The 25,684-nt window shown below is 39.2% G+C and overlaps 1 protein-coding gene across 3 annotated transcripts in view; it reads right to left on the reverse strand.

Moving 5' to 3' along the window:
• The window catches only part of LOC110098481 (sterol 3-beta-glucosyltransferase UGT80A2-like), a 51,923-nt gene that overhangs the window by 1,478 nt on the left and 24,761 nt on the right, over positions 1–25,684 (reverse strand). For 2 of the 3 annotated variants that reach the window (XM_020825329.2, XM_020825332.2), the window contains 6 exons: positions 12,302–12,479; positions 11,121–11,251; positions 10,565–10,667; positions 10,383–10,459; positions 8,808–8,855; positions 8,566–8,715 (listed from right to left, as the gene is read on the reverse strand). In XM_020825329.2, the coding sequence (XP_020680988.1) occupies positions 8,566–8,715; positions 8,808–8,855; positions 10,383–10,459; positions 10,565–10,667; positions 11,121–11,251; positions 12,302–12,479 (687 nt within the window). The remainder of the gene's footprint in view (positions 1–8,565; positions 8,716–8,807; positions 8,856–10,382; positions 10,460–10,564; positions 10,668–11,120; positions 11,252–12,301; positions 12,480–25,684) is intronic. The other variant, XR_002303347.2, reaches the window with a different exon arrangement.

Raw genomic sequence — 25,684 nt, forward strand, 5'->3', positions numbered from 1 at the left:
GAGCTCCTGCACCACTAATCATGGAGAAGGGACTATGACAATAATACGATAACAGATAACAACTAAAAGGTCATTTGTTGAGAACCCAACAAATTATGAAAAGGAAAGCAAATGCACTAAGGAAGGACATTCAGTTCGAAGTGAGGGATATGGTTTATTTGAAGCTCTGCCCCTACAAACAGAAATCTTTGGCACAAAGACAGAATGAGAAGTTATCACCCAGATATTTTGGTCCTTAAGAGATAGTAGAGCGCATCGGGGCCGTGGCTTATCGCCTACAATTACCACCATCGTCAGCCATCCACTCGATGTTTAATGTGTCCCAGTCGCGGCGGGTGATAGGAGAGTATATTTCATCTTCTTTATTTCCCCCGACCTTGATGAACGACATGGTGTTGTTGGAACCATTAGAGGTCAAAGAAGTGCGTCGAGTAACAGGAATAAAAGAGGTGCTGATCCGGTGGAAAGACCTACCAGAGCATGAGGCCACATGGGAGGATTAACAAATTATCCAGCAACCATTCCCAGCATTCCACCTTGAGGGCAAGGTGGAACTTTTGAGGGTAGTATTGATACGGCAAGGCTGGATAAGAAAAGAAAGGAGGTTAAGGGGGTGGGGCCCAGCAAGAATTAGTACATTATATTATGAGAAAATCAATTAGGAAAACCTTTCCTAATGAGATCCTTTCCTAATTGAATTATTTTCAAATTAAGAAGGGAGATAAATTAGGAAAGGGGATGAATTAGGAAATCCTTTCCTAATGATATCCTTTCCTAATTGAATTATTTTCAAATTAATGAGGGAAATATATTAAGAAGGGGGCCAATTTAGGAGGGAGGGAGGAAGCCTCATTTAATTCATTTTAAGCGTATCTGGAAATCACAAAAATCACGCGTATTCCAAATACACCGCATCGTGACTCATTTTGATGTGGAACGATCATGCGATGAACAAAGAACTGCTTGGGGATTTTAATATAAGATTTTAAAGCTTGGCTAGTTATAGAATTAAGGCTTACCCAAGTTAGGTTTTCAGAATTATCAATTCGAGATTACGTAAGGCATGCGATTAAAACTAGATTAACGGGACGGTATCAAATTGACAACATAAAATTAAAGAGTAATGCTATGGGGAGAAACAATAATCCACAATTAACAAATAGAACTTTCACCTTGAGTCTCTCACTCACTCTCTTGTTGGTGGCACTTTTAATGGAGGAAGATTGAGAGCAACCGAGTGATGCCACTAGGAGACAAGTGGCGCACAAAAGCGTAGTCCGTTGGAGCGATAGCCGGTGGCGGGTAGTTCATGGGATGACTAGTGAGCATCTAACGTCTTATCCTTTCTTCCTTGACCATCAAAGATGTAACCGGGGTCGATGTCGGGATCGGCCGTTCATGGGTGTGGAGAACTCTCTTCTTGAGCCCTTGAGATAAAGGATTAAAGAAAGGCTCAAAAGAAAATAAACTGAAAATCTGAAGTAATTTCAGTTTTAGAAGGGGTGAGAGGGAATTAATTTGAAGAATTCAAATTAACTCAAAAGGGAGTTGATGGGGGCGGAAAAGGGAAAGAGTTTGGGCTGATTTCGTGGTATTATTATTGTCATTTGGGGGAGAGAGAGGCCCACTAAGAGTGGCCGGCCATATGAGGAGGAGAGAGGGAGGTTTAGGAGTTATGAGAGTGGGGCCCAAGTTTAAGTAAGAAATTGGATTAAATCTGAAATTTTAATTTCAAATTTAATTATGGCTTAAGTAACTTCCCAAACTTGAAATGAGAGGGAATTCAAATTTGAAATTTGAAATTGGCTTTAATCTCATTAATGGGCTTGTTAATGAATGAGCACCAATTAGGAAGGTGTTTATTCACAGAAATTAATGGCAATTTCTGGAATTCAAAGTGGGGAGGCGGCCGGAAGGGGTGGCTGGCGGGGATCTGGCCGGCAGGTGGCCGGATGCTGGCCGGCGGGAGGCTGGCCGGTGGTGGCTGCTTCTCTGGCCGGCGAAAACAGAGGGGACGGGAGGATTAACTGCCTTGCCTTAAGATGGATTTTTAAATAGGCAATTAATTCAAACACCTGGATTTGAATTTCACGGGCTTGGGCAAAGCAGGGAGATCTGGCAGCAAGGGGCTGCAGGGAAATGGTGGCTGGGGGCTCACGGCTTGGTTGTTAGCCGTGAGATTGTGGAGCAGCAGAGGGGTGGCTGCACGGGGAGAGCATCAAGCCGACGGATCAAGGCCTGGAGGGTGGGCTGGCCGGCGGGAGGAGGCAGCCAGGTGACCGGTGGCTTTGGCGGCCCAGGGCTAGGCGGCGGCAATTGCAAGGGGAGGAAGATAGGGAAAATTCAACGGATTCGAACGACACGGGAAACTATTACAAGAGAAGGGCCATATAAATAGGCCTCACAATGACAAAGAAAAATGAAAGACTAAAATGCCCCTTGGGCTACAATAGCAACTAACCACCCATAAGGGCAAAAACGGAAAAACACAAAATTCAAATAAACAACTACATAAAATGACTCAAAATGAACTCATGATCGTAGCCGTCGATCTCCGGCGTCTCCTGATGGTACACGTGTCGAAAATGCTGACGATGTCCTCATCACATTTACATCAAGATTCCTCATCTAGCTCCCATCATGATTCCCCTGCGAGCCCCCATGCATCTCCTCGTGGAAGCTCCCGCAGTGATTCCTCCATCATTCTTCCACGACGAGTAATAGTCATGAATCCCCCATGAGTCTCAATGAGCCCCCTTCGCGATTTCCCTGCAAGCACCCATCGTGAGTCTTCCATCACAATTGTCAGTTGAAGGTTGTCGACTACCAACCCTCTAACCTAAATCTCCCGAACTTACCGAGGATCTCATAACCGCCCCTCACGTAACTCCCACTCAAGGCACTAAAGCAAACAACACCGCTCGCTCCCTCTCTATTAATTTGAACTCACGCATGCAAGGAAGCCCTCCCGTCCTATTTGTATTGCTCGTTTTCACTCGACCGCATGCAAGAGCCGCCGGCACTCTCCCCCTCTTGTTCACTCGATTCCGCATGCAAGAAGCCATTGCCCCTCTCTTGTTCACTCAACCTCATGCAAAAACAAGAGTAGAAGCCCCTCAGTGCTCTCTTGTCTTCTCTGTACGCATGAGTCCGACTCCAAACCCGCGACCATCCTGTGCACACGTTCAACCCATCGACCTGTCGACATTACTCTTCCTACAGTAAAAAGTATATTTTTTTTCTTTCTTTTGCTTAAACAACATGTATTGAAGAATTCGCATCCGTTGCATCTTTGATCTGGCTAGGAGAAGCGCAAGAACAAAAGAAGACCCCACGCCCGCTATATCTTTTGATCTGGCTAGGAAGAAATAAATTATGCCAAAACCTCGCGCCGTCATATCTTAGATCCGTCTAGGATAAACAAAGGAAAGTGCCTACCAACACCCCTATACGAGGTGGGATGCTGAAATGCTGTCGAATGGTAGACGACATTCACATAATTAGATTAAAAATAAATTTTTGAATAAACAAAAAAAAAAGAACAAAATAAAAACCAAACCGATCGAGTTTCCCCCCTCAAATTAAAAATAATGTAGATATGAAAAAAATTAGTTGTTCATTTTTTTCAAATATGCATATCATCATCATCACTATCATAAGCCTTATCCCTAACTTATTGGGGTTTACTTGTATCTATCAAGTTGCAACACAATTCCAGTAATTATTGTAATTTCTTATATTTTACATAAAATGTTAGCAGAGCAAAATAAACCTCTATTAAATTGAGATTTTTTTTTTACAAAAGAGATTGGACAATGATGCCTTCTTAAAGTATAAAAGATTGAATTGAATGATCTTAATTGGATGCAATGAAGCATCTACAATCATAATGATGCAGGACTAAGTATGCAGATAGAATTTTACGAGGAATCTTGCGCGCTTGAATCGTTATTAAGCAATATTAGTTTTAAACTTGATGGGGATTTTCAAACGATGAAATCAAACAAGAGTGGGGTGATGTCAATTTAGGCCAAGTCACATACGAAAGCTAAGAACATTTAAATTATCAATAGATCAAGTATAACATGCGCAGTGGAGCTTCAACAAAAATCCCTAATCTAACAACAAGATGAGTTTCCATGAAGTCATCCCCTTAATCACTCTCTTAATCATGAGGGTCTAGTGGAGGAAGTTAACACAATTCTTTATGACTCAATAATTCCACAATCGAAGTAGAGTCAGGCGATATAAGAGTGGGAAGAGAGCTCACCTCAATAATAAGGAACCACCTTGCAATTCTTGGACAACAATTACACGTTCCAGGTTGCCTGAACAGTAGGTTTCAGGTGTTCGAAGCTCTAAATAGCAACCATGGAAGGTCTAGACAGTGATGGGATGAATTCAGGGGCTGGCCTGCATGCATGGGAGCGCAGAAATCTGATCGGCAGCAGTGTAGCTGACTCCTAGTAAGCTCGGACAGCAACTATGCATTAACTGAGGCTGTAGACAACCTGTAGCAGTCTTGGGAATCATTTGGCAGCAAGTTAATCTTGCTGGGATCACAGGCCAACAAGCAGTAACTTTCCAAAAACAGAGGGCAGCAAGCAATAGGGGCCTGCCAAAGTATGGGGAGATGTCACTTGGCTTTGGTGCTCGGGTTTGGATGGAGGGGGGAAGAGGGAGATTAAAATTATCTGAAATTAAATTCATATTTAGGGCCAGCCGGATTCTGAATTCCTAATTATGAGGGAGCTTTTGGAGGGAAAGAGATTTAAAATTTGAAATCTAAACGTAATAGGGAAGGGCATTTAATCCTCCTTAATTGGGGGCTTAAATGTTGATTGATTGAGGCAAGGATTAAGGAGAATTAAGGAGGGAGTGGGCCGACCATGAGAGAGAGAGGAGTATTTGTGTCTAAATTCGTTGTATGTGGGCCATGACATTAATGATTGATGGAATAATTAAAATCTGAAATTAATTTCAGGTTTTAACTAGAGTGAATGGTTTCCAAAATGGATTGGGTTGATTTGGGAAGTTTTAGAAATTCAAATAAATTAGATTTGAATTCAAATTCTTTCCCAAAAAAAATGTGGCCAAACATGGAAGGTATTGAATGGGAAATTTAATGTGGGATTCAAGGTGAGAGATTGGGGGGGCCGGCGGGTTGGGGCTTGGTTGGATGAGGGGGCGGTGGTTTGAGGGGGTGGAGGCGACGTGGAGAAAGGAAGGGTGGCCGGTGGGCTTGACGGCGATTGGGAGGTGGTTTGGGCAGTTTTTCGTGGAGTGAAGGAATGGGTAAGGGAAGACTTGTGCCGACGATGGGTAGGAAAGGAGGAGAAGAATGAAAGGATACGATTAGGGAAACCAAGAGCTCACCGATGGTGGCTGTTGGGCACTACGCTTGGCCTCTCCTAGGCTCCTTCTCCAATATCTTCTCTCAACTCTCTCAAGAACACTATGCAGGAATTTTTTTCATAATAATTCTTCATTAACCTTCAAAAGATACAAGTGGCTTATATATAGCCATACATAATGAATGAAAACAAAAGACATAATTGCCCCTAGGACACACATACGACTAAACCCTTTAAGCAAGGGTATAAACAGAAGAAAAATAACAAAACTCATAAAACATAAAACTAATACAATAATAATAAAAAATAGATCGGCGTGATCATGGCCGTCGATCGTCGTCCACGTCTCTGATATACTTTCCATGATCTGATGTCCTCATCACATAATGAATTTGATAAGATATACTTTGTGTTCGTAGGCCATTCCTTTCTAATATTAAAGTATAATATTAGAAACAATAGGAATAAGCCATTATGGATCCATTCCAAACATTCAAAGTTAACACACGACTTAATGTAAAAAAAAGCGTATCAAGGAAGTAGACTAGAGTGCTAATCATTATCAAAAGTGTGTCGGTAATGCATTTCTAAATGCATTCCTCATGACAATAAATGATAGTTTATACTATATCCTAAGATTAACACATCTCACAAAAAGGCTATAATATTCTACAAAATCTTAATCAAATAAGGGGTCAAGATATGATAAATTTTGAAGATAAAATGCATTTCCTTGATGAAAAGTTTTCAATCTATTTTAAAATTTTGAGACTGAACACTATATATCATCTATTTAGTAACAACCTTTTTCCAAAATTCACTGATTTCCTTTTCTATTTGGCCATACTTCTATCCATTTTGATATAATAATCTCATCTCCTATATTCGATATGGCTTCGAGGAAAAGCAAGGCTAATAGAAAAAGAATCCAATTTGTCACTTAAGAACAGATGGAGAAAGGTGCAATATTCTCATCCCCATGGGCACAAACGGCATAATGGTAATCGATGATCGAACAAGATCATCCAAATTAAATAGAGTACGATTTGAAAAGCATGAAAGATCTATAAATGCCTAAATTCATATTAGACTTGATATATAAAGCAAGGAGATTTCTATATATCTCCTTAAAAAGAAGATTAAATGACAAAGCTTCGTAAATAATGTTCTTTGAAAACCTATCACAAAACATCACTAATAAAGCTTTCAATGCATAGGGCCCCAAACACAATAAGTCTGAATCTTCAAGCTTTTGGCATTGAATTGGATAAAATTGGAGCTATCAAGTGGATGGTTAACCGTACCATATAGGATCATTGTAGATTCCTTACAATTGTCAAAAGTTTCTTAAAAAGCAAAGGTTGAAACTACTTGATTACTTCATCACATGTCTAACAAAATACAACCAGTCTAAATAGCATTACTCATCGCTCAACGGATTCAAATTCATTCAACTATTTATTCTACACAAACAACACTCAATGTCTTGATCATCCTATGCTCTATCTATTGAACTTTCTTAATCGGTCAGCCTAACCACATCATCAACAAGAAATCTCAAGTATTAAAACTTTAGGATTGTTAAAGAGTTTTACCTTGTCCATCATTGATGGCTTCTCATATGTGTCTAATAGAACTTCCACCACTCTTTATATTCCGCATGTGCTCCAATCTTTAAACCAAACTCTTAAATATGAGATCTGTATGCTTCACGGATTGCTAAAAGTGCTTAAACACTCCAATGATAACTGTGTTGACAAAAAGTTTTAAACGAATAGAGTTATTTTCCTTTCAAAATTCTGAAGTCATTCATTCAAAATCTAAATTCAAATCCTATTAAAAGTTTAAATCCTTAAAACAAAATTCGTCATTAAAATTTTAAAATCAAAATCCATCCACACTTTGCAACGATTTGGCGAGGATAATGAATTTAAAAATAACTTCAACTCACAAAGAACAGATGTCTTGTGTAATGTACTACTACAATTCATTCTCGATTAATTTCTTGCCAACAAGGTCGTGCCACATACCCTCTGATTGGGTGGTTTTGCCACAAAATGATGCAACTATATTACGATCACGATCAAAGCCTGTATAGTCCCTAATGGTTAAGAGCCTCATGAGTAATGAATTATATGATGCACTCTATAAGATTAAAGCCCTATGCTATATAAGATTGACTTAAATTCAACCCTTAGAAACAACCACCCCAGATTTATAAGGTGGCTTGAAAGACGCAAATCATGGTTGCTGACAAGGATTCTTCTATCAGATTGGGTCTACTAACTCCTCTGACTAAGTAGACTAGGGACTACGACAGAACCATAGGATCTTGATCGGGCCTGCCATCATTTCTACATCACCCGCTTTAAGTATATGGTGATAAAATTCAAGCCATAAACTCTAAAATTCAAAACCAAATTCAAACCCTAAAATCGTTTCTATTATATGTTAGTTAATTATTGCGACCTATTAAACAACTAGCCTTAATCTAAAGTTCCCTCTCATTACCGGAATGGGTAATTAACCATAGGGGTTTGCACTTATTGGAAATCAAAACTCAGATCATAAAGTCCTCATAAAATGAGGACGAAATCTTTGGGTAGTATCTTATCTAAAACCTAATCTGACTTCTGAAAATTTACCCCATAACCTAAATTCGTTAAAACTCTAACCATTAATAAAGAGGCGCGAAGAGGCTGGTGCACGAATTTTCAAAGCCCGCAAAGGCAAGCTCCCACAGTGATCCCTCCATCTTGAACTCCCACCACCCCATATTCTCTCATAGTGATTCCCCCACAAGCTTCTATCATCATCCACTCCAACATCACCATCAAAGCCACTCGCATGCCCTGGGTCAGTTTCTTTTTTTTTTTTTCATTTCTTAATTTATTTTTATTTGTTCCAACCAAAAATACAAGAAAATAATTCCCTGTATTTTAAATACAGGGCAGTTTAAATTCACAGAAATTTTAAATAGTTGCAACCAAACAACCTTTAAGTGGATGCTCTTAGCTATGAAGAAAAAAAAAATTCAACCAGCCAAGTCCCGAGTGGAGTTGATGGCGCAGGCATCTTACCTTACCTTATCTGACACATACAAATAGAATATTTAACTGTTTTAAGGACGGTGCTTTAAATTCAATACCTTCATGAAAGCTAACTTACAAAAACGGGTTATAAATAACTGAAGAAGAATTGAAATCAGTACCTGTGAGTTGAGCATGAACTTTATGGCATCAACAAGCTTTGGCAGTGTGAATTGTTCAACAGGTATTGGGTCAGGCCCTACTCCTCTAGCATGCACTTGCTCGCCCCAAAAGGGTTGATCCCCAAAGAAAGGTACAACTGTAGTTGGGCACTAGACATCATGAAATAGCCAGCAACAATTGATTTATAAGATTTTGGCGAAGCCCAACACCAAAATGAGAAACTAGTGAAAATGTAACATACCGCAGCTTTGAGGCCAGCAGCTGTTGTTCCAGCACCACCATGATGGATCTGTAGGAAGTATAAATGACATAAATGTCGCAACACTAAGTTTAAGCACTCTTGATGACTCAAAAGAGACAAAAAATAGTAAACTAAGGCTTCGTCTGGGACAACTTTCTTATTGCTTCTTAAAGCAGCTTTTTAGTAAAAAAATTTAATTTTTTACTACAAAGTTGCTTTAAGAAACAATAAAAAAAAGTCGTCCCAAACGAAGCCTAAGAGACTAAAACCAAGTTATCCTTCATGCAGTTGTCGAATGAAATCTGCAACAAGAACAAAAACTGACTATAGTGCACTTTATATATAAGTTTCTGTTCAAAGATGCCCCAGCTGATGGAGCAGGATGTACTCTAATAGGCACGTTGGCTGGCCTATTTCTACTTCAATGTGATGTTGGAGAATATGCACTCTACTAAGTTTACCAAAAGGTCTCTTTCATTTTTTTACCCGAGTAATGAAGTTCTAAAGTATAATTTTGGAGAAACATGATCCATTTGGTGTGTTGCACATTTAGTTTCGTTTATGACTATAAATAGGATGTACTTAACTGTTTGAGTAGAGAACAAAATTTTAATGCAGATAAAGCAATGCAAGTGCCTAAGGTTTTGGATGATAGAATAGAAACCTTAGTCATAAGTAGTACCTTTACTTGAACTCATAAGGCATCTCACCAAAACAGGCTATAGAGTGATTTTATTGACTTCCTATACCATTGTCATTGACTTAATGCAACCTACCATGCTAAAATAATGTAGCTTCAAGTTACAGGTTTCAGTCTAACTTTGATAAGAGTAGAAGGTTTAATACCAGCCTTGCCCTCTAGAACTTGTTTTATTCAAGGATGTCCACAGGGGGTGCTATTATAGAGCTGAAAACCTTTATGAACCTATGCTAAAGGGCCGCAGGTCTATGAAAGCCACATAATTATAATAAAAACTCAAGTGGAGCTGACCTAGGCAGGAAGAAAAAGAACTTTGCACGCATAACTTGAAGCAAATCATATACACCATTTGGATCGAGAGAGTACTCAATGAGAGGCATCCAATCTTCATCATTGTTGCCATTGCCACGTCCATCTTATATGCCTATGACATTCGAGACACTTTTATTATGGTTGTACTTTCATTTTGTTAGGCCTTTCTATTATTGAGCTATGCCTTGACGTACAGAGAATATGCATTCTACTAAGGTTTCGCTTGAGACAGCTTTTTTAATGTTTCTTAAAGCAACTTTCTAGTACAAAAAATTTAATTTGTTAACTAAAAAGTTGTTTTAAGAAGCAGGAAGATAGCCGTCTCAAACAAAGCCTAAGTGTACCAAACTAAGTCATATAATTGCATCAGAAACTTTTGTGTGATTAGTAGGCTGCCACAAATAAGAAATGAAACCATTAAATTTGACTATTCAGCATGTGGAGAAAGCTCTGGTAATTAGCCTGCATGGATTAGACTGACAAGCATACAAAAATGGGAGCTAGAAATTTCATGGAAAACAGTGAAAGGGGAAAAAATCAGGTCGCTGCCACAATTGTCATACCACTGCTTTGCAATGCAAGAATAGCCAATCATGTGGAACGTTGTCCAATAGATAAACAGACTCCTTTGGTTCAGGTACTGTCAAGATACCATTTTTTTTGCATCAACAGAAAAAAACGATTGATAACAGGAAAAAAAATGCACAAGTGTAATCAAAAGAAACAAGACAATAAACAGACTTACAGTCTCCAAGGCCACCCCATCCCTTATTAATGATGCCCCTTTGTCCTGTAATTTCCAGTGCCTCAACAATAATTTTCGTCATTTTTTCTGGCTCTTGCACAGGCTATAGCATAAGCAGAAACAGGTTAAAAGTTGAAAAAGTAATGTATATATATTTCTCATTAATCTTTTAACAGACTTCTATTTCGCAGCTTGAAATTATCAAAGTGAACTATAGAACGGCTAAGACTATATATATATATATATGCACGTCCGTACATACATAAATACATATTAAATTATATGAAAAAAAGTGATTTGATAGCTGCAGATGTGAAGTAAGACTATCATAAACTAAATACCACATACAGCACTCCATAGAATTGAAGGATTCATAGGAAAAGGCCAATGATGATAACAAATGGGATTAGTTTAACGAAGATGACAAGATAAGGTTAATGAACGACAAGTGATGGCAATAGACAATGAGACTAATAAGAGCTATAAAGATAGGGCATGCTCATTTATAAGGGGTGAAAAGGTACTAAGGAGAACATAAATCGTGATCATAACTTACAAGACTTCCAAATCCAATATAGATGGGCTTTTCACCACTTGCAAGCCATTTAACTAGTTGCTCTGGGGGTTCATAATTTGTTGCGAGGTCAAGAAAACAAAACCCTACAACATCAACCTTCGGCCCCCAATCTGCAGGTAATTAAGAGATTAGCATACAAAAAGAAGCAAGGGAAAAGTCGGACCCAAAGTTGCAAGAAAATATATATTAAAGAATAAAAAATATGGAAGGGAAACTATAGATCACTACACACAAACTCAATGAAAATACATGATGTGCAAAACATATAAGTTACACTATGCTTAATATCATTATGCTCCTCCAATAAAAGCATAACACATGAGATGGGTAGTGTATGAAGTTTCAGCATAAGAATGACATTTTAGAATATTCATTAATATAATTCAAGAAACTACAAATTTTGAAAACTTTAAGGTTTTGTTTGGGACGGTTTTTATATTGCTTCTTAAAACAGCATGTTACTGCTTCTAAAAGTTGCATGAGGCAAATTCTTAGTGGATGAAGGCAAGATGGCACGTTACTGCCAAAGTAACCGAGAAAATTTTTCATAAAGAAGCATAAAAGGAGAACATATTAGTAGTTGAACTCGCCAGACATGTGATCCAGTGATACGGCCTTTTACCTTGAAAGGGTAGATATGGGTTTCAACTCAAAATAAAAATATGGATGACAATGAAAGAGGGAAATGAAAATAAAGAAATCCAAGTACAAGATATGCAATATTCATCCAGTATCTTATTCTTCAAATGAAAATTAGCAACCCAAAAAGATACTAATGACTCAGAAAAAAAAATTGATTTGGTTCCTAAATTAATTAGGTTTTTTTTTTAATCCCAAACCATTTAATATGTCAAATTTATCATCTTAAATCCTCAAATATGATCCAAAATAGCCCCAATGACTACTTAAATTTGATTCAAAATAATTTTAGATCATATTTGAAGGGTCAAGGGATCAAAATTGAACATATTTATAATCTCAGACTAAAATGATCCCATACAAATTAGTCCATGAATCATTTTGATGTTTCTCCTAATCACTCTAATTTCATATCATTAATTATTTTAAATTGGCTTTTGAGTGGGGACAGAAGAAATAGCAAAGTAGTACCTTTTTATTTATTTTATTTTTTATTTTTTTATTTTTTTTCAAAGTAGTACCTTTTGGTTTTGGGACAAGTTGAGGACTCCAAATATAACCATGGGGTATATCAGATGAAGAGCCCTGGGCACCACTCAAATATGTGACAGGCCGCAACTTCAACTTTCTTTTTCTAAAATCATTAATCATATCCCGTATTCCAAGCCATATCATAGAATCAACAATTTGATAGGAAAGCTGCAGAAGATCAACTCAATAATTAACACATGACACAATCATAGGCAACTATTACAACAAATTTCGACATAAGCAAAGAGAATCTTCATGAAAAAGTTAAATTTGCTAAATAAAGCAAACATGAGAAACTAGCAAAATGCGAATTGTGGCGTAAAAATATCTACCATGATGCAATAAGATGCCCATAGAAATAGTAATTTTGTGAGGCAAAACATGAAAACATTTAAAAAAAAAAGTGAAGCATAATTAATAATACTACTATTAACTTATTAACATCCGGAACAAGCTTAAAATGGTTGGAATTGACTTAGTATGCTTGTAAGGTCAGTCGTCATTATTATCTAACCATACAAAGTTTTAAGTTTTCAACAAGCTTGACATAGTAATGCAGCTAAAAAAAACACAAGTAGCAACTTCAGACTCTAATATTGACCTCTATAATTCAAGTTTTCTTTCAACTCCCTCTCTAGTCTTATCAACAAGAGAATATCTTCAGCAAAAAGCATACACCAGGGAACATCCTCTCGTAAATGTCTAGTAAGAACATCCATCACTAAAGCAAAAAAATATGGGCTTAAAGATGATACTGTTACGAGTGGACCGGTCCGATGCTATGCCAGGAGGAAACGGCAAAAAGGGGCGGAACCCCCTGTGGACCCCACATCTACTTAAACTGATTTTGGGAGGGAGATTTTTGAATGAGGAGCTGTTTTAGGAAGTCCATTATTGTCCTTTATGATTAATTTGTATAATTAGGAGATTAGGGGGGAAAGAGAGGTCATCTTCTTGAATTTGAATGAGAAATTTGAGATCTCTTGGTGTGCTTGGGCTCTAAGGTTTACTAGAGACTTGTGGAGAGTGGTTCTTCCTCTCGAATCGAAGAACATTGTATATTTCTTTGTTTTCATGCATCTACTAGTGAAAACCTTATTTCTTTTCCTAAATTCTCTCTGTTTGGGTGTGTTTCCTGCTGCGTGATCGCTGTTAAACTGCTGGGACAGCAGTTTTCCTCACTGTTTTGGACTAATTTTGACTAGGTTTACTTGCGAACTCAAATATTTCCTATCAAATTGATATCTGAGCCTCTTTTTTGGGACCGTTGGGGGCTGATTTCCTGAAAATTTCAGCGGATTTTCTTGTTCCGGAAGAAGATCTTCATGAATCTTGAGAAGAATAATGGCCGGAAAGAAGGTTGACGTCTTGGAAGGCGAAGTCGGCCAATTGAAAGCCGATTTGAAGGAAAGATTCTTCAACTTCCAAAATCAACTCACCTCCAACAATGAAAGGTTGGAGGAAAAGTTTACGGCAATGGAGGAAATAATGAAGAAACTTCTTGAGATGAAAACCAATCCGACGACATCGGAAGTAAGAGAGACCACCGACGGCCATGGCATGGGAGGAAATCCGAACCCTTTACGGGGGAGGAGACAGTCGGAGGTGGAGATTCTAGAGGAAGAGAACGACATGCCTCCTCTAGAGCCTCTTTCGAGGGAAGAGATGGGCATGGGATATGACAGAATGGGGGGCTAATTTTGGTGGGAGGAAAGAGGGATCCCATCGCCGAGGTGCTGAATTCGAAAGAATTCAGCGTCGAGGGGGGATTTTGAAGGAAGAAGGGAGGAACGTCATCGTCGAGGTGCTGAATTTGAAGGGATTCAGCATCGAGGTGATGATGTTGAAGGGAGGAGAGGTGAGTATGATGAGTGGTTCGAGTATAATCGTTGGAGGGATAATCGGGACACTTGGAAAGCTCTTCCAGCTCGAGGAATGGGAGGTTATGGGGGATACCGGGGAGGTGGAGGAGATCCAAAGGTGAGGAAGCTGAAGATGCCCATCTTTGAGGGAGAAGATGGCCATGAGTGGGATCTATAAGGTGGAGCGATATTTTGCTGTCAATGGGTTGACCGAAGAAGAAAAATTGACAACGGCAGGAATGTGCTTGGAAGGGAAAGCTTTAGCCTGGTATCAATGGCGTGACAGACGGAAGCCCATCAGAAGCTGGCGAGAGTTCAAAGATTGCTTACTAGAGCGTTTCTGAGCCGATGGGGAAGGAGACTTCTATGAGCAATTCTTTGCCCTTACCCAGGAAGGCACCGTGACGGATTATCGGGACAGGTTTGAGTATCTGGCTAGTAGGCTGGATCATATCTCGGAGTCAGCCCTGGAAGGGAATTTCATGAAAGGGCTGAAACCAGAGATAAGAACAACAGTCAGAGTGTTGGAGCCTAGGAATCTAGGCAAGTCCATGGAGTTGGCCCAGTTGGTGGAGGACCAGAAGAAGTCTGAAAGAGGGACTCGGGGAAACTATTCTGGGGGGTCGTACAGGACGACGACCACATTCTTACCAGCAAAAGGGACAGGCCCCGGGAGCATGAAGGAAGCACCCAAGGAGAAGAAGGGAGGAGGAGGTAACGGGGGGCAATTCAAAAAGCTGACTGAGAAGGAGCTGCAAGAAAAAAAGGGTAAAAGGGGTGTGCTTCAGGTGTGATGAGAAGTACATGCCGGGGCATAGGTGTAAGGACCGATCTCTTCAGATTCTCCTCATTTGTGAAGATGAGGAAGACGAAGAGGGAGGTGGGAATGACCCCGAGGTGGAGGAGGAGGAGAAGTTGCATCTGGACGTAGCAGAAGTCTCTTTGAACTCAGTAGTGGGATTCACTTTGAGTCACACTATGAAGGTGAAAGGAGAGATCTCTGACTGTGAGGTGGTGGTGTTGATAGATAGTGGAGCAACACACAATTTCATTTCCACCCAGATTGTTGATGCATTGGGGATGGAGCTAGTAGATATCGGAGGTTACGGGGTAATGATGGGCACCGGGAAGATGGAGATGGGACGAGGAGTCTGTCGAGGAGTAGTATTGAAGATTCAAGGGATCCATGTAAAGGAAGACTTCATTCCCTTAGAATTGGGGAGTACGGATGTCATCCTTGGGATAAAATGGCTGCAGACACTAAGAGAGACCAAAATCAACTGGGGTACATTGAGAATGGAGTTGGTGGTTGGGGGCAGAAAGAGGACGATTCAGGGGGACTCTGGACTGACCAAGACAGGGGTTTCTCTCAAATCCCTCATCAGAACCATTCAGGAAGAAGGGGGAGGCTACTTAGTAGAATTGCACCGCCTGGAAGGGGTCAGATTGGAGGAAGAATGCAATGTTCCCTCTGCAGTACAGCCGCTTATACACCAGCTCAGCGAGGTCTTTCACCCGCCCCAGGGTTTACCTCCTCAGAGAGAGTTGGACCATGCTATTACTTTGAAAGAAGGTGAGACCCCGATCAGCGTCTGTCCTTACCGCTACCCACAGATTCAAAAAGATGAGGTTGAAAAGCTGATCCGGGAAATGCTGGAGGCGGAGATTATCAGACCCAGCAACAGCTCTTTTTCTAGCCCAGTCCTCCTAGTCAAAAAGAAGGATGGGAGTTGGAGATTTTGGGTGGATTACAGGGCTCTGAATAAAGGCACTATACCAGACAAGTTCCCAATTCCTGTGATTGATGAGCTGCTAGACGAGCTACATGGTGCAATGATGTTTTCTAAGCTGGATTTAATATCCGAATACCACCAGATCAGAATGAGGAAGGCAGATATCCCAAAGACAGCGTTCAGGACACATGAAGGGCATTATGAATTTCTGGTAATGCCCTTTGGTTTGACTAAGGCTCCCGCAACCTTTCAATCCTTGATGAATCGGGTATTCAAGCCGCACCTCAGGAAGTTCGTCCTAGTATTCTTCGATGACATCCTCGTGTACAACAAGACTGTGGAGGAGCACTTGAAACATTTGAAAGTGGTATTGGAAGTGCTTCAGGAGCACCAGTTGAAAGCCAACCTGAAGAAGTGCAGTTTTGCTCAGGCAAGTGTGGAATACTTGGGACATGTGGTATCTCAAGGAGTGGCAGCGGATCAAACTAAAATTGAAGCAATGCAGAAATGGCCGCTACCTAGGAACCTCAGGGAATTGAGGGGTTTTCTAGGATTGACTGGTTATTACAGGAAGTTTGTGAAGGAATACAGTACCATTACCTGGCCTTTGACTGAGCAGCTGAAGAAGGACAATTTTTGCTGGGGAGAGGCAGCCACCCAGGCGTTCAAGAGGTTAAAGGAAGCTATGACGACTGTTCCTGTTCTAGCCCTTCCAGACTTTGGTCAGGCATTTGTGGTAGAGACCGACGCGTCAGGATATGGGTTGGGCGCAGTGTTGATGCAGAACCACAGGCCTGTAGCATACTTCAGTCAAGTGCTATCAACCAGGGCAAGACTGAAATCAGTGTATGAGAGAGCTAATGGCGATTGTCTTGGCCATTCAGAAGTGGCGCCCCTACCTTTTGGGGCGACATTTCATTGTCCGTACTGATCAGAGGAATTTAAAGTATCTACTGGAGCAGCGAATGGTGACTGAGGAGCATCAAAGGTGGCTCTCCAAACTGTTTGGCCACGACTTCAAGATCCAGTACAAGCCGGGTTTGGAAAATAAAGCAGCTGACGCCCTATCCAGATGTGTTGGGGAGCTCCAGGAGCTAGCTCTGTCAGTACCATGGATGGTTGATTGGAGGGCCATCAAGGAAGAAAGCAAGCTAGATGAAGAATTGGGGAAGATCAGGGAGGACCTGCAGAAAGACAAGGGTAGCCATCTGGGATACTGCATTGTGGGGGAGAGATTATTTTATCAAGGGAGGTTTGTGATGCCACGAACTTCCGTACATATCCCCCACCTGTTGCAGGAGTTCCATGGCAGTGCAGTTGGAGGCCATTCAGGAGTTCAGAAGACATATAGGAGGCTAGCAGCGGAGCTCTATTGGAAGGGCATGCATAAAGATGTGGAAGAGCTGGTGGCAAGGTGTGAGGTGTGCCAAAGAAATAAATATATGGCGATGGCACTAGGAGGGCTACTCCAACCCTTGAACTTGCAAACAAAGTTTGGAAGGAAGTGTCCATGGACTTCATTGACGGCCTACCTCGCTCAAAGGGATTCACAGTCATTTTGGTAGTGGTGAATGACCCCTTTCAAGGTACTTTATGGAAGAGACCCCCCACATTTAGTGCATTATGGAAAGGGAAATACACCGATCTTTTCAGTTGAGCAGTACTTAGAAGAAAGAGATCAGGTGCTGGAGGAGTTAAAGAAGCATTTGGGAAGGGCACAACAAATCATGAAGAAGCAAGCAGATATACACAGGAGAGACATACAATTTGAAGTGGGAGAGAAGGTATTTCTGAAGCTAAGACCCTACAGGCAGAGATTAGTGGCAAACAGGGGAAATGAGAAATTGGCCCCGAGGTATTTTGGTCCCTATAAGGTCACTGAGAGGATTGGAGCAGTAGCGTATCGACTGAAGTTACCCCAGTCCGCCACCATACACCCGGTGTTCCATGTGCACAGTTGAGGAGAGAGCTTGGGGAGCATGTAGCCAGTCCCGAGCTACCAGCATCATTGACAGAAGACTTGGAGGTGGTAATGGAACCCATGGAGCTGGAAGGAGTAAGAGTTAATAAAATAGGAACCAAGGAAGTGTTAATCAAATGGAAATATCTTCCCGACTACGAGGCTACCTGGGAGCCCTACGAGATGGTGAAGCAGCAGTTTCCAGACTTTCACCTTGAGGACAAGGTGAATCTTTGGGAGGGGAGTAATGTTACGAGTGGACCGGTCCCCACTGGACCGGTCCGATGCTATGCCAGGCGGAAACGACAAAAAGGGGCGGAACCCCCTGCGGACCCCACGTCTGATTAAACTAATTTTGGGAGGGAGATTTTTGAATTAGGAGCTGTTTTAGGAAGTCCATTAATGTCATTTATGATTAATTTGTATAATTAGGAGATTAGAGGGGAAAGAGAGGTCATCTTCTTGAATTTGAATGAGAAATTTGAGATCTCTTGGTGTGCTTGGGCTCTAGGGTTTGCTAGAGACTTGTGGAGAGTGGTTCTTCCTCTCGAATCGAAGAACATTATATCTTTCTTTGTTTTCTTGCATCTACTAGTGAAAACCTTATTTCTTTTCCTAAATTCTCTCTGTTTGGGTGTGTTTCCTGCTGCGTGAACACTGTTGAACTGCTAGGACAGCAATTTTCCTCACTATTTTGGACTAATTTTGACTAGGTTTACTTGCGAACTCAAGTATTTCCTATCAGATACTTAAAGTAATCCAACTGAAATAAGAAAATACTTGGTCAAACCACCGTGTGTTCGAACACAAGTAACATGTCCTACATAAATATCTTTAATGACTTGAACATAAGCATTATTAAATCCTTCCTTTTCTAGAATGCTTTAGAGCACTTCTCTTGTAATTTTATCATATGATTTCTCTAAATCAATAAGTACCATACGTAGATCCTTTTTATTCTCTCTATGCTTCTCCATCAAACCTCTCAATTAAATATCAGTAAGACAAATCAAATATATCACAATAGAATATATATATATATATATATCACAATAGAAAATTAATGATTTACAAATAAAGATCTCAATGTTAAATCGTCTTGACTCAAGTCCAAGTAAATCATTGAGAAACTGATATGAACGAAATCCTAGAAGTGGTTAAAAAAAGTAATATTTAAATAAGAATAATACTGAAACAACCAAAAGATAGTTGCTATGAGTAGTCAATTATAATAGCAACCTTCCAATCTTTAGAAGTCTTTCACCAAGAATAAGACTTCGCTGAAGTGGTACTTCATTTCAGCAAAGTAAGACTGCAAGCATAAGAACAAATGGAGAAACTGAAACTTTCATTTCTTTAATTTTTTTCCTCATGCTTAAAGAGGTAGATATAAGGGAATCATATATATATATATATATATATATGTATGTATGAAGAACTCAACTACTAACCATCACCATTCAAAGGTAAGGACATCAAATCAGACAAAAGTGATGGAGAAGTCAAAAATGGAGGAGAAAGAAAAAAAAAAGAAGAAGACATAAAATGTGATTGAGGAAGCAAAATATAATGATAGTTTGACACACAGCTACCACTCATCATAATTCTAAGCATGATGGGTGAGTAAAAACCTACCAAATCAAAAACACACATGACTCATTCTATCACTTGGCTCATAATACAAACATCAAACCACAAACTACCCTTATAACACAAAAGATCCAAAGTACCTCATAACATAATAGTGACCCGACAAAAGAATGGCCCTACAAAATAAGAATTCTACCACAATGAAAATAGTAATTAGAAAGCCCTGGGTACACATTTAGCAATGGTAACAACAATGATGAAGATTGTGACACCCTGCATCAAAGTTGCTATTAGACTATCACTAACAACATCACTTAATATTAACTAGAGATAGCCATTCGCCTTTTTTGTAGCAATTCGTCTTTTTTTCATCTTCCTAATGGAAATTAGGGTTGATGAAGACACTTACCCTAAATTTAAGTATATTATTTGTTAATGTGTTCATTACAATTCTCATATATCATATTATGCAAATATATTCTCTATGCATATGCTCAAGTGGCCGGCTCATTTTAGATATTCTAAGAAACCTCCTGTTATTCCAAATTGAGTTTTTTTTTTTTTTTTTCATGTTTATAGATTTACTCATTCAGGAAATCTATTATATTTTTCCAGGCTCAATTTCTGGAAACGACTTCAAGTGGTTGCTAAAACAGTTGGGCTATCTAGTCATCATTATTGGTTGAAATGGATGTTACTATCCTTTTGGAGAAAAGAAATTTTATTTTATTACAAAGCTAGCAGCAACTAGCAAAATGTTGAGTTTAAAGGTAATTCTACCTATTGTTTTTACATAAATTATTCTCACAACTTCTGATGATGCTTTAGGGCACACCTAGAGCTATAAATTTTCCCAACAATCATGTAGTCGGGAACATTCATCATATAAAAACTGATCTTCTGATGCAATTGTGACAGTTAAATCTATATATGATCTACTTTGTACACAACTTCAAATCAACTTTAAAGTATGCCTTCAGAGCATTTACTTCTACAATTGCTAGCCCAACAATTGACATTGAACCTCCACCTATTCAAAGGAAAATTTGATGCGGACATCCGATCATGAAGATTTTCAAAGGAGGAGATGACGATCGATGGCCGAGATCATTCCACCTTATCTTAATTTGTTATTTGTAATTTTTATTTTTATTATGAATTTTCCGTTTTTACTCTTACTTAAGAAGGTCGTCCTAGGTAAGCCCTAGGGGCATATGTGTCTTGCTTTAGTTTCTTAGGCCTATATATAGAGTCACTTGCTTGTGTAATGTAATGTTGGATACAACAACAACAACAAGTCTTTATCCCACTACATGAGGTCCGCTACATGAATCCTTTTTCTACATTGTGTCCTATTAAAAGTCAAATTCTCGTTTAAATCTAATAAAGAAATGTCATTCTTAATATTTTCTAACCAAGTCTTTTTAGTTCTACCCATACCTTTCTTAACATAAGTCAAATCTAATACCACTACTATCCTAACCGGGTCATCGGAAGGCCGCCGTTTTATGTGACCAAACCATCTAAGGCGACTCTCTGTAATCTTATCTTCTACTGGAGCTACTCCAACCTTTTCATGTATATGCTCATTTCGTATCCTATCTCTAAGGGTAAAGCCACTCATCCACATGCATCTCAAAAATATTTTTGTTAATATTCTTTAAATGCCCCCATCTAATCCTAGAAAACCGTTTTACTTTATTTTTTATTTTATGTCCCTTATCTTAAAGTCTAAAATTAATAATCGATGTTGGGTACATAAATTTTCACTCGGATAACTTTACAATCTTTGCAATCTAAATGATTTAATTTTCTAATAAGAAAATAGCCAATCTGGGTTGTACTACATCCATTTTTATAAGTGATGAGATGCTCATTCCTTTTCTTAAATAAGGTATTAGCAATTGAAAAATCATAAGCTAAACAAAAATCCAATATGGTCTTGCCACCTTCATTCGTCGTTCCAAATCCATGGCCACCATAGATGCTTTTAAAATCATCCACCTCTCTACCAACATGTCCATTTAAATCTCATCCAATAAAAACTCTTTCTTCAAGAGGTATCTTTTGTATTAATTCTTCTAAGTCATTCCAAAATTTTTATTTAGAACTATTAATTTTTATAACATTATCCTTTAAACTCTTATCTATAATAACACCTACACCATTTCTAGTACCACTCCTACCTGAATGTCAAAGTTTAAATCCTAAACTATCAATTTCCTTAGACTTCTCTCCAAACCATTTAGTTTCCTGAATGCACAAAATATTTAACTTCTTATGAATCATAATATCTTTTAATTTCATTAATTTTTCTGTAAGGGAACTTATATTCAAAATTCCTATCCTAATATTAGTTTCATGGACTAGCTTCTTTGCCCACATCCATCCTTAATGTGGGAACCCTTGCCTATTTAACACTGCACCTAGGCGACGGTGCAGCGACCCTTACACACTTGTCACAGTATTCAGGCCATACAACACGTCGTTTCCAGGGGACGCCCTAGTATTAACACAATTTCTTAAAGGATTCATGTCATTATTGTTCGACAAATTTTATGTTAGCTGTCGACTACCTAACGCAACTCTCCACTTTTCTCATCCAGGACTTGGGACCTGACAACGACAGTGTAATATAATATTGGATGATTAATAAAATTTTGTGTTTGCACTTGTGTTCTTTGGGAAGAACCTTGGGTGAGATTCCTATAGAAGGAATTCATAGCTTCCACAAGCAGCAGGATGTGTCTGGGCTCGTGACCTAAAGTCCCTTGGTGAAAGGCAACATAGTACCCGTCAGCTGCAGTATGTGTCCGAGCTCGCAGTAGTATCTTTCTTTCCATAAATCTTTTTCTCCTCCTCCCTTGATCGCCGGCCAAAATCCCCCACTTTCCACCTGTCACGACCCAACCAGACCGGAACGAATCCCATCGCATCTGGTCGCGACGGAGAAAACATCAAGGATCTAGCTTTGGAATTTGCTTCAGACCTTCTTCCAAATCTCAGACATACAGAAAGCACAGAGCTGCTATAAACATCCAAATATACAGAACAGTTCATCTATAATTTCCTCCTTTATCAAAATAATCATGTACAATACAGTGCATGGCTACAGATAGAAAGAACATAACAGAACAGAAAAGTTACGACTGTACAAAAAAATCAAAAGTATAAAATACCTAATCTCAGATCAGACACAGAACGGCTAGTCCAAGACTTCCTTCCCTTTCCCAGAACCTAAAAACCACGCAGATAACAAAGATGAGCTAACAGCTCAGCAAGACTACACTAGCCAATCAAAATCTCCAGAAACTTACAACCAAAAATCATCAGAATAGTTGCCGTACAGAATTCAGATAATCGTGCAGAAATCGTATAAGCAGACATAATACAGATACTTGATCAAACAGAAATCAAACCATAAATGAAATTCATTTCATATAACAGAATATTCAAGTCAGATTTCATAGAACAGACAGAATCGTACAGAACAAATAGAATCGTACAAATCAGAACGAATTGTACAAATTAGATTTCAAATCAGATAAAATCTCATTTCACATATCAGATAACACACATCAGATTCCCGAACACAGACAAAATCTCAACGAATTCTGGCCCCTTATGCCTCCCTTGTGCTTACAGCACCAGAACTTGTCAGATATACAGAAGTTTCATAACATAATTTATTTTCAGCTTTCCCTGACACAGACAGAATCTCAACGGATTCTGACCCCTTATGCCTCCCTTGTGCTTACAACACCAGAACTTGTCAGATATACAGAAGTTTCAGAACATAACTTATTTTCAGATTTTCCTAACACAAACAGAATCTCAACGGATTCTGACCCCTTATAACTACCTTCTGATATCACAACACATCAAAACATTCAAATTCAGAAATCCAATTTCGTCAGAAAAATCGTCAGCGGCATAACAGAAGTATACGGAAATTCCACATAATTCACAATTTTAGAAATTTACCAAATTACCACAGATAGCATAAAACATCATTTCAAGACTTTCATTGTACTGAAGCAAATATTATCGGCATCAAGATAATTCGCTATTCAATTAAAACTCCGTAGAATTCAAAATAACCAGTGAAAATCTTCCAAAAAATACTAAAAACGTGCAAAAACATCGTCTCAGAAACATATCAAAAGTTATGCGGTAAAATTTTTACCAGACCAAAATGATACCAGATTTTTGCCAACAGAAATCGAATTTGAAACAAAAAGTCGTCAAAATTCACATTTTTGAAAATAGAGAAAAGCATAATGTGCCTTATCTCGAGTCGAGCAACTTTAGCAACTACGGCGACGGACGAAAATGGACCAAAGTAGCCCAAAAATCACATTTTCTTCTTTTTCCTTCGATTTTCTCTCTCCTAGGCTTTTCTCTCTTCAAAATATCTCAATCATATATATACACATGTAGATCGTACGGGAGGATTCCAAATCATCCTGGGACGATTTGCTCTCCGGACGAATTTCGTCTTCAGCCGAAGTGTATTCGTTCCTGGAGGACTTGCTCTCTGAAAAAATTTCGTACGGACGAACCAAATTTTGTCCTGGGACGAACTTCTCTGTCACCTGATTCTGTACTGATCGTCCCGGACAATCCCACTTCGTCCCGAACGATCCTGGAAGGAAAAACTGAAAATGGGCTTTCACAATCTCCCCACCTTCAGAACAATGTCGTCCTCGACATTTCTAAAATAAAACTGAGTCAGAACAGATGCGAATATAACTGTCTCATATCCGACTCCTTCTCCCAAGTAGCTTCTCTTGCTGTTCTGTGTTTCCACTGAATCTTAATCATAAGAATCTGTTTATTTCTCAACTTGAGCACATCATAAGCCAAAATCTTTTCTGGTTCTTCCTTGTACTGCAGATTCTCCTGAATCTCCACATCATCAACATAAAGTTTCTTTTCAGAATCAGATATCCACTTTCTCAAGAAAGATACGTGAAACACATTATGTATCTCAGACATCTGATCAGATAATAATAATCTATAAGCAAAATTTTCAATCCTTTCAAGGATTTCAAAAGGTCCGACATACCTTGGACTGAGCTTGCTCACTTTTCCAAATCTACTGACGCCTTTCATCGGACTGACTTTGACATAGACAAAGTCACCAACCTGAAATTCAACAAATCGGTGCTTCTGATTGTAATACTTCTATTACCTGTCTTGTGCAACTTTCAATCTTTCTTTAATCAGATTGATTTTCATAACAGTTTCATCCACAAAAGTTGAACCCATTACCTGTCTATCTCCCATTTCAGTCAGAGTCAAAGGAGTTCTACACTTTCGGCCATACAGAGCTTCGTAAGGTGTCATACCGATACTGGACTGATAACTATTATTGTATACAAATTCTATCAGTGGGATATGATCCTCCCAACTGCCTCCAAAATCCAAAAACACATAACATCAGAAGATCTTCCAGTACCTAAATAGTCCATTCAGACTGTCCATCAGTCTGCGGATGAAAAGTCGTACTGAAATGTAATTTCGTAACCAATCCTTGCTGAATACCCTTCCAAAGTTTGAAAGTAAACCGTCCATCTCGATCAGATATAATCACCTTTAGCACGCCATGCAATCTGACAATTTCTTTAACATATATATGAGCTAACTTATCCACCGGATCCATCTGCCTGATCGGAAGAAAATGTGCAGCCTTCGAGGAAAACTCAAATGTGCAGCCTTCGTCAATCAATCAACAATCACCCAAATGGCATCATGCCCTTGCCATGATCGAGAAAAACTCATAACAAAATCCAGCTTTACCTTCTCACACTTCCACTCAGGGATAGGTAACAACTGCAAAAGACCTCCTGGTCGCTGATGCTCCTTTATTAACTGACAAACTTTGCATTTCGAAACAAACTTTGCTATATCCTTTTCATTCCAGGCCACCAAAATAAATTTTTCATATCTCCATGCATCTTACCACTTCTTGGATGGATGGTATAGCCTGAATAATGAGATTCGTGCAAAATCTCTTTCCTCAAATCTCCAAACATAGGAATCCACAGTCTATTCTTACAGAAAATAATACCATAATCAGAAATTCGTAGTTCAGATTTCTTACCAGACTCAATCTGAGCTATTAACTTTAAATATTCAGAGTCTGACTTCTGAGCTTCCTGAATATTCTCTTCCAAAGAAGACTGAATGTTCATCTGAGCCAAAATATCAGAATCCAGACTATTA

This window comes from Dendrobium catenatum, unplaced genomic scaffold, assembly GCF_001605985.2.
Source record: "Dendrobium catenatum unplaced genomic scaffold, ASM160598v2 fragScaff_scaffold_984, whole genome shotgun sequence".
Lineage (NCBI taxonomy): Eukaryota > Viridiplantae > Streptophyta > Magnoliopsida > Asparagales > Orchidaceae > Dendrobium > Dendrobium catenatum.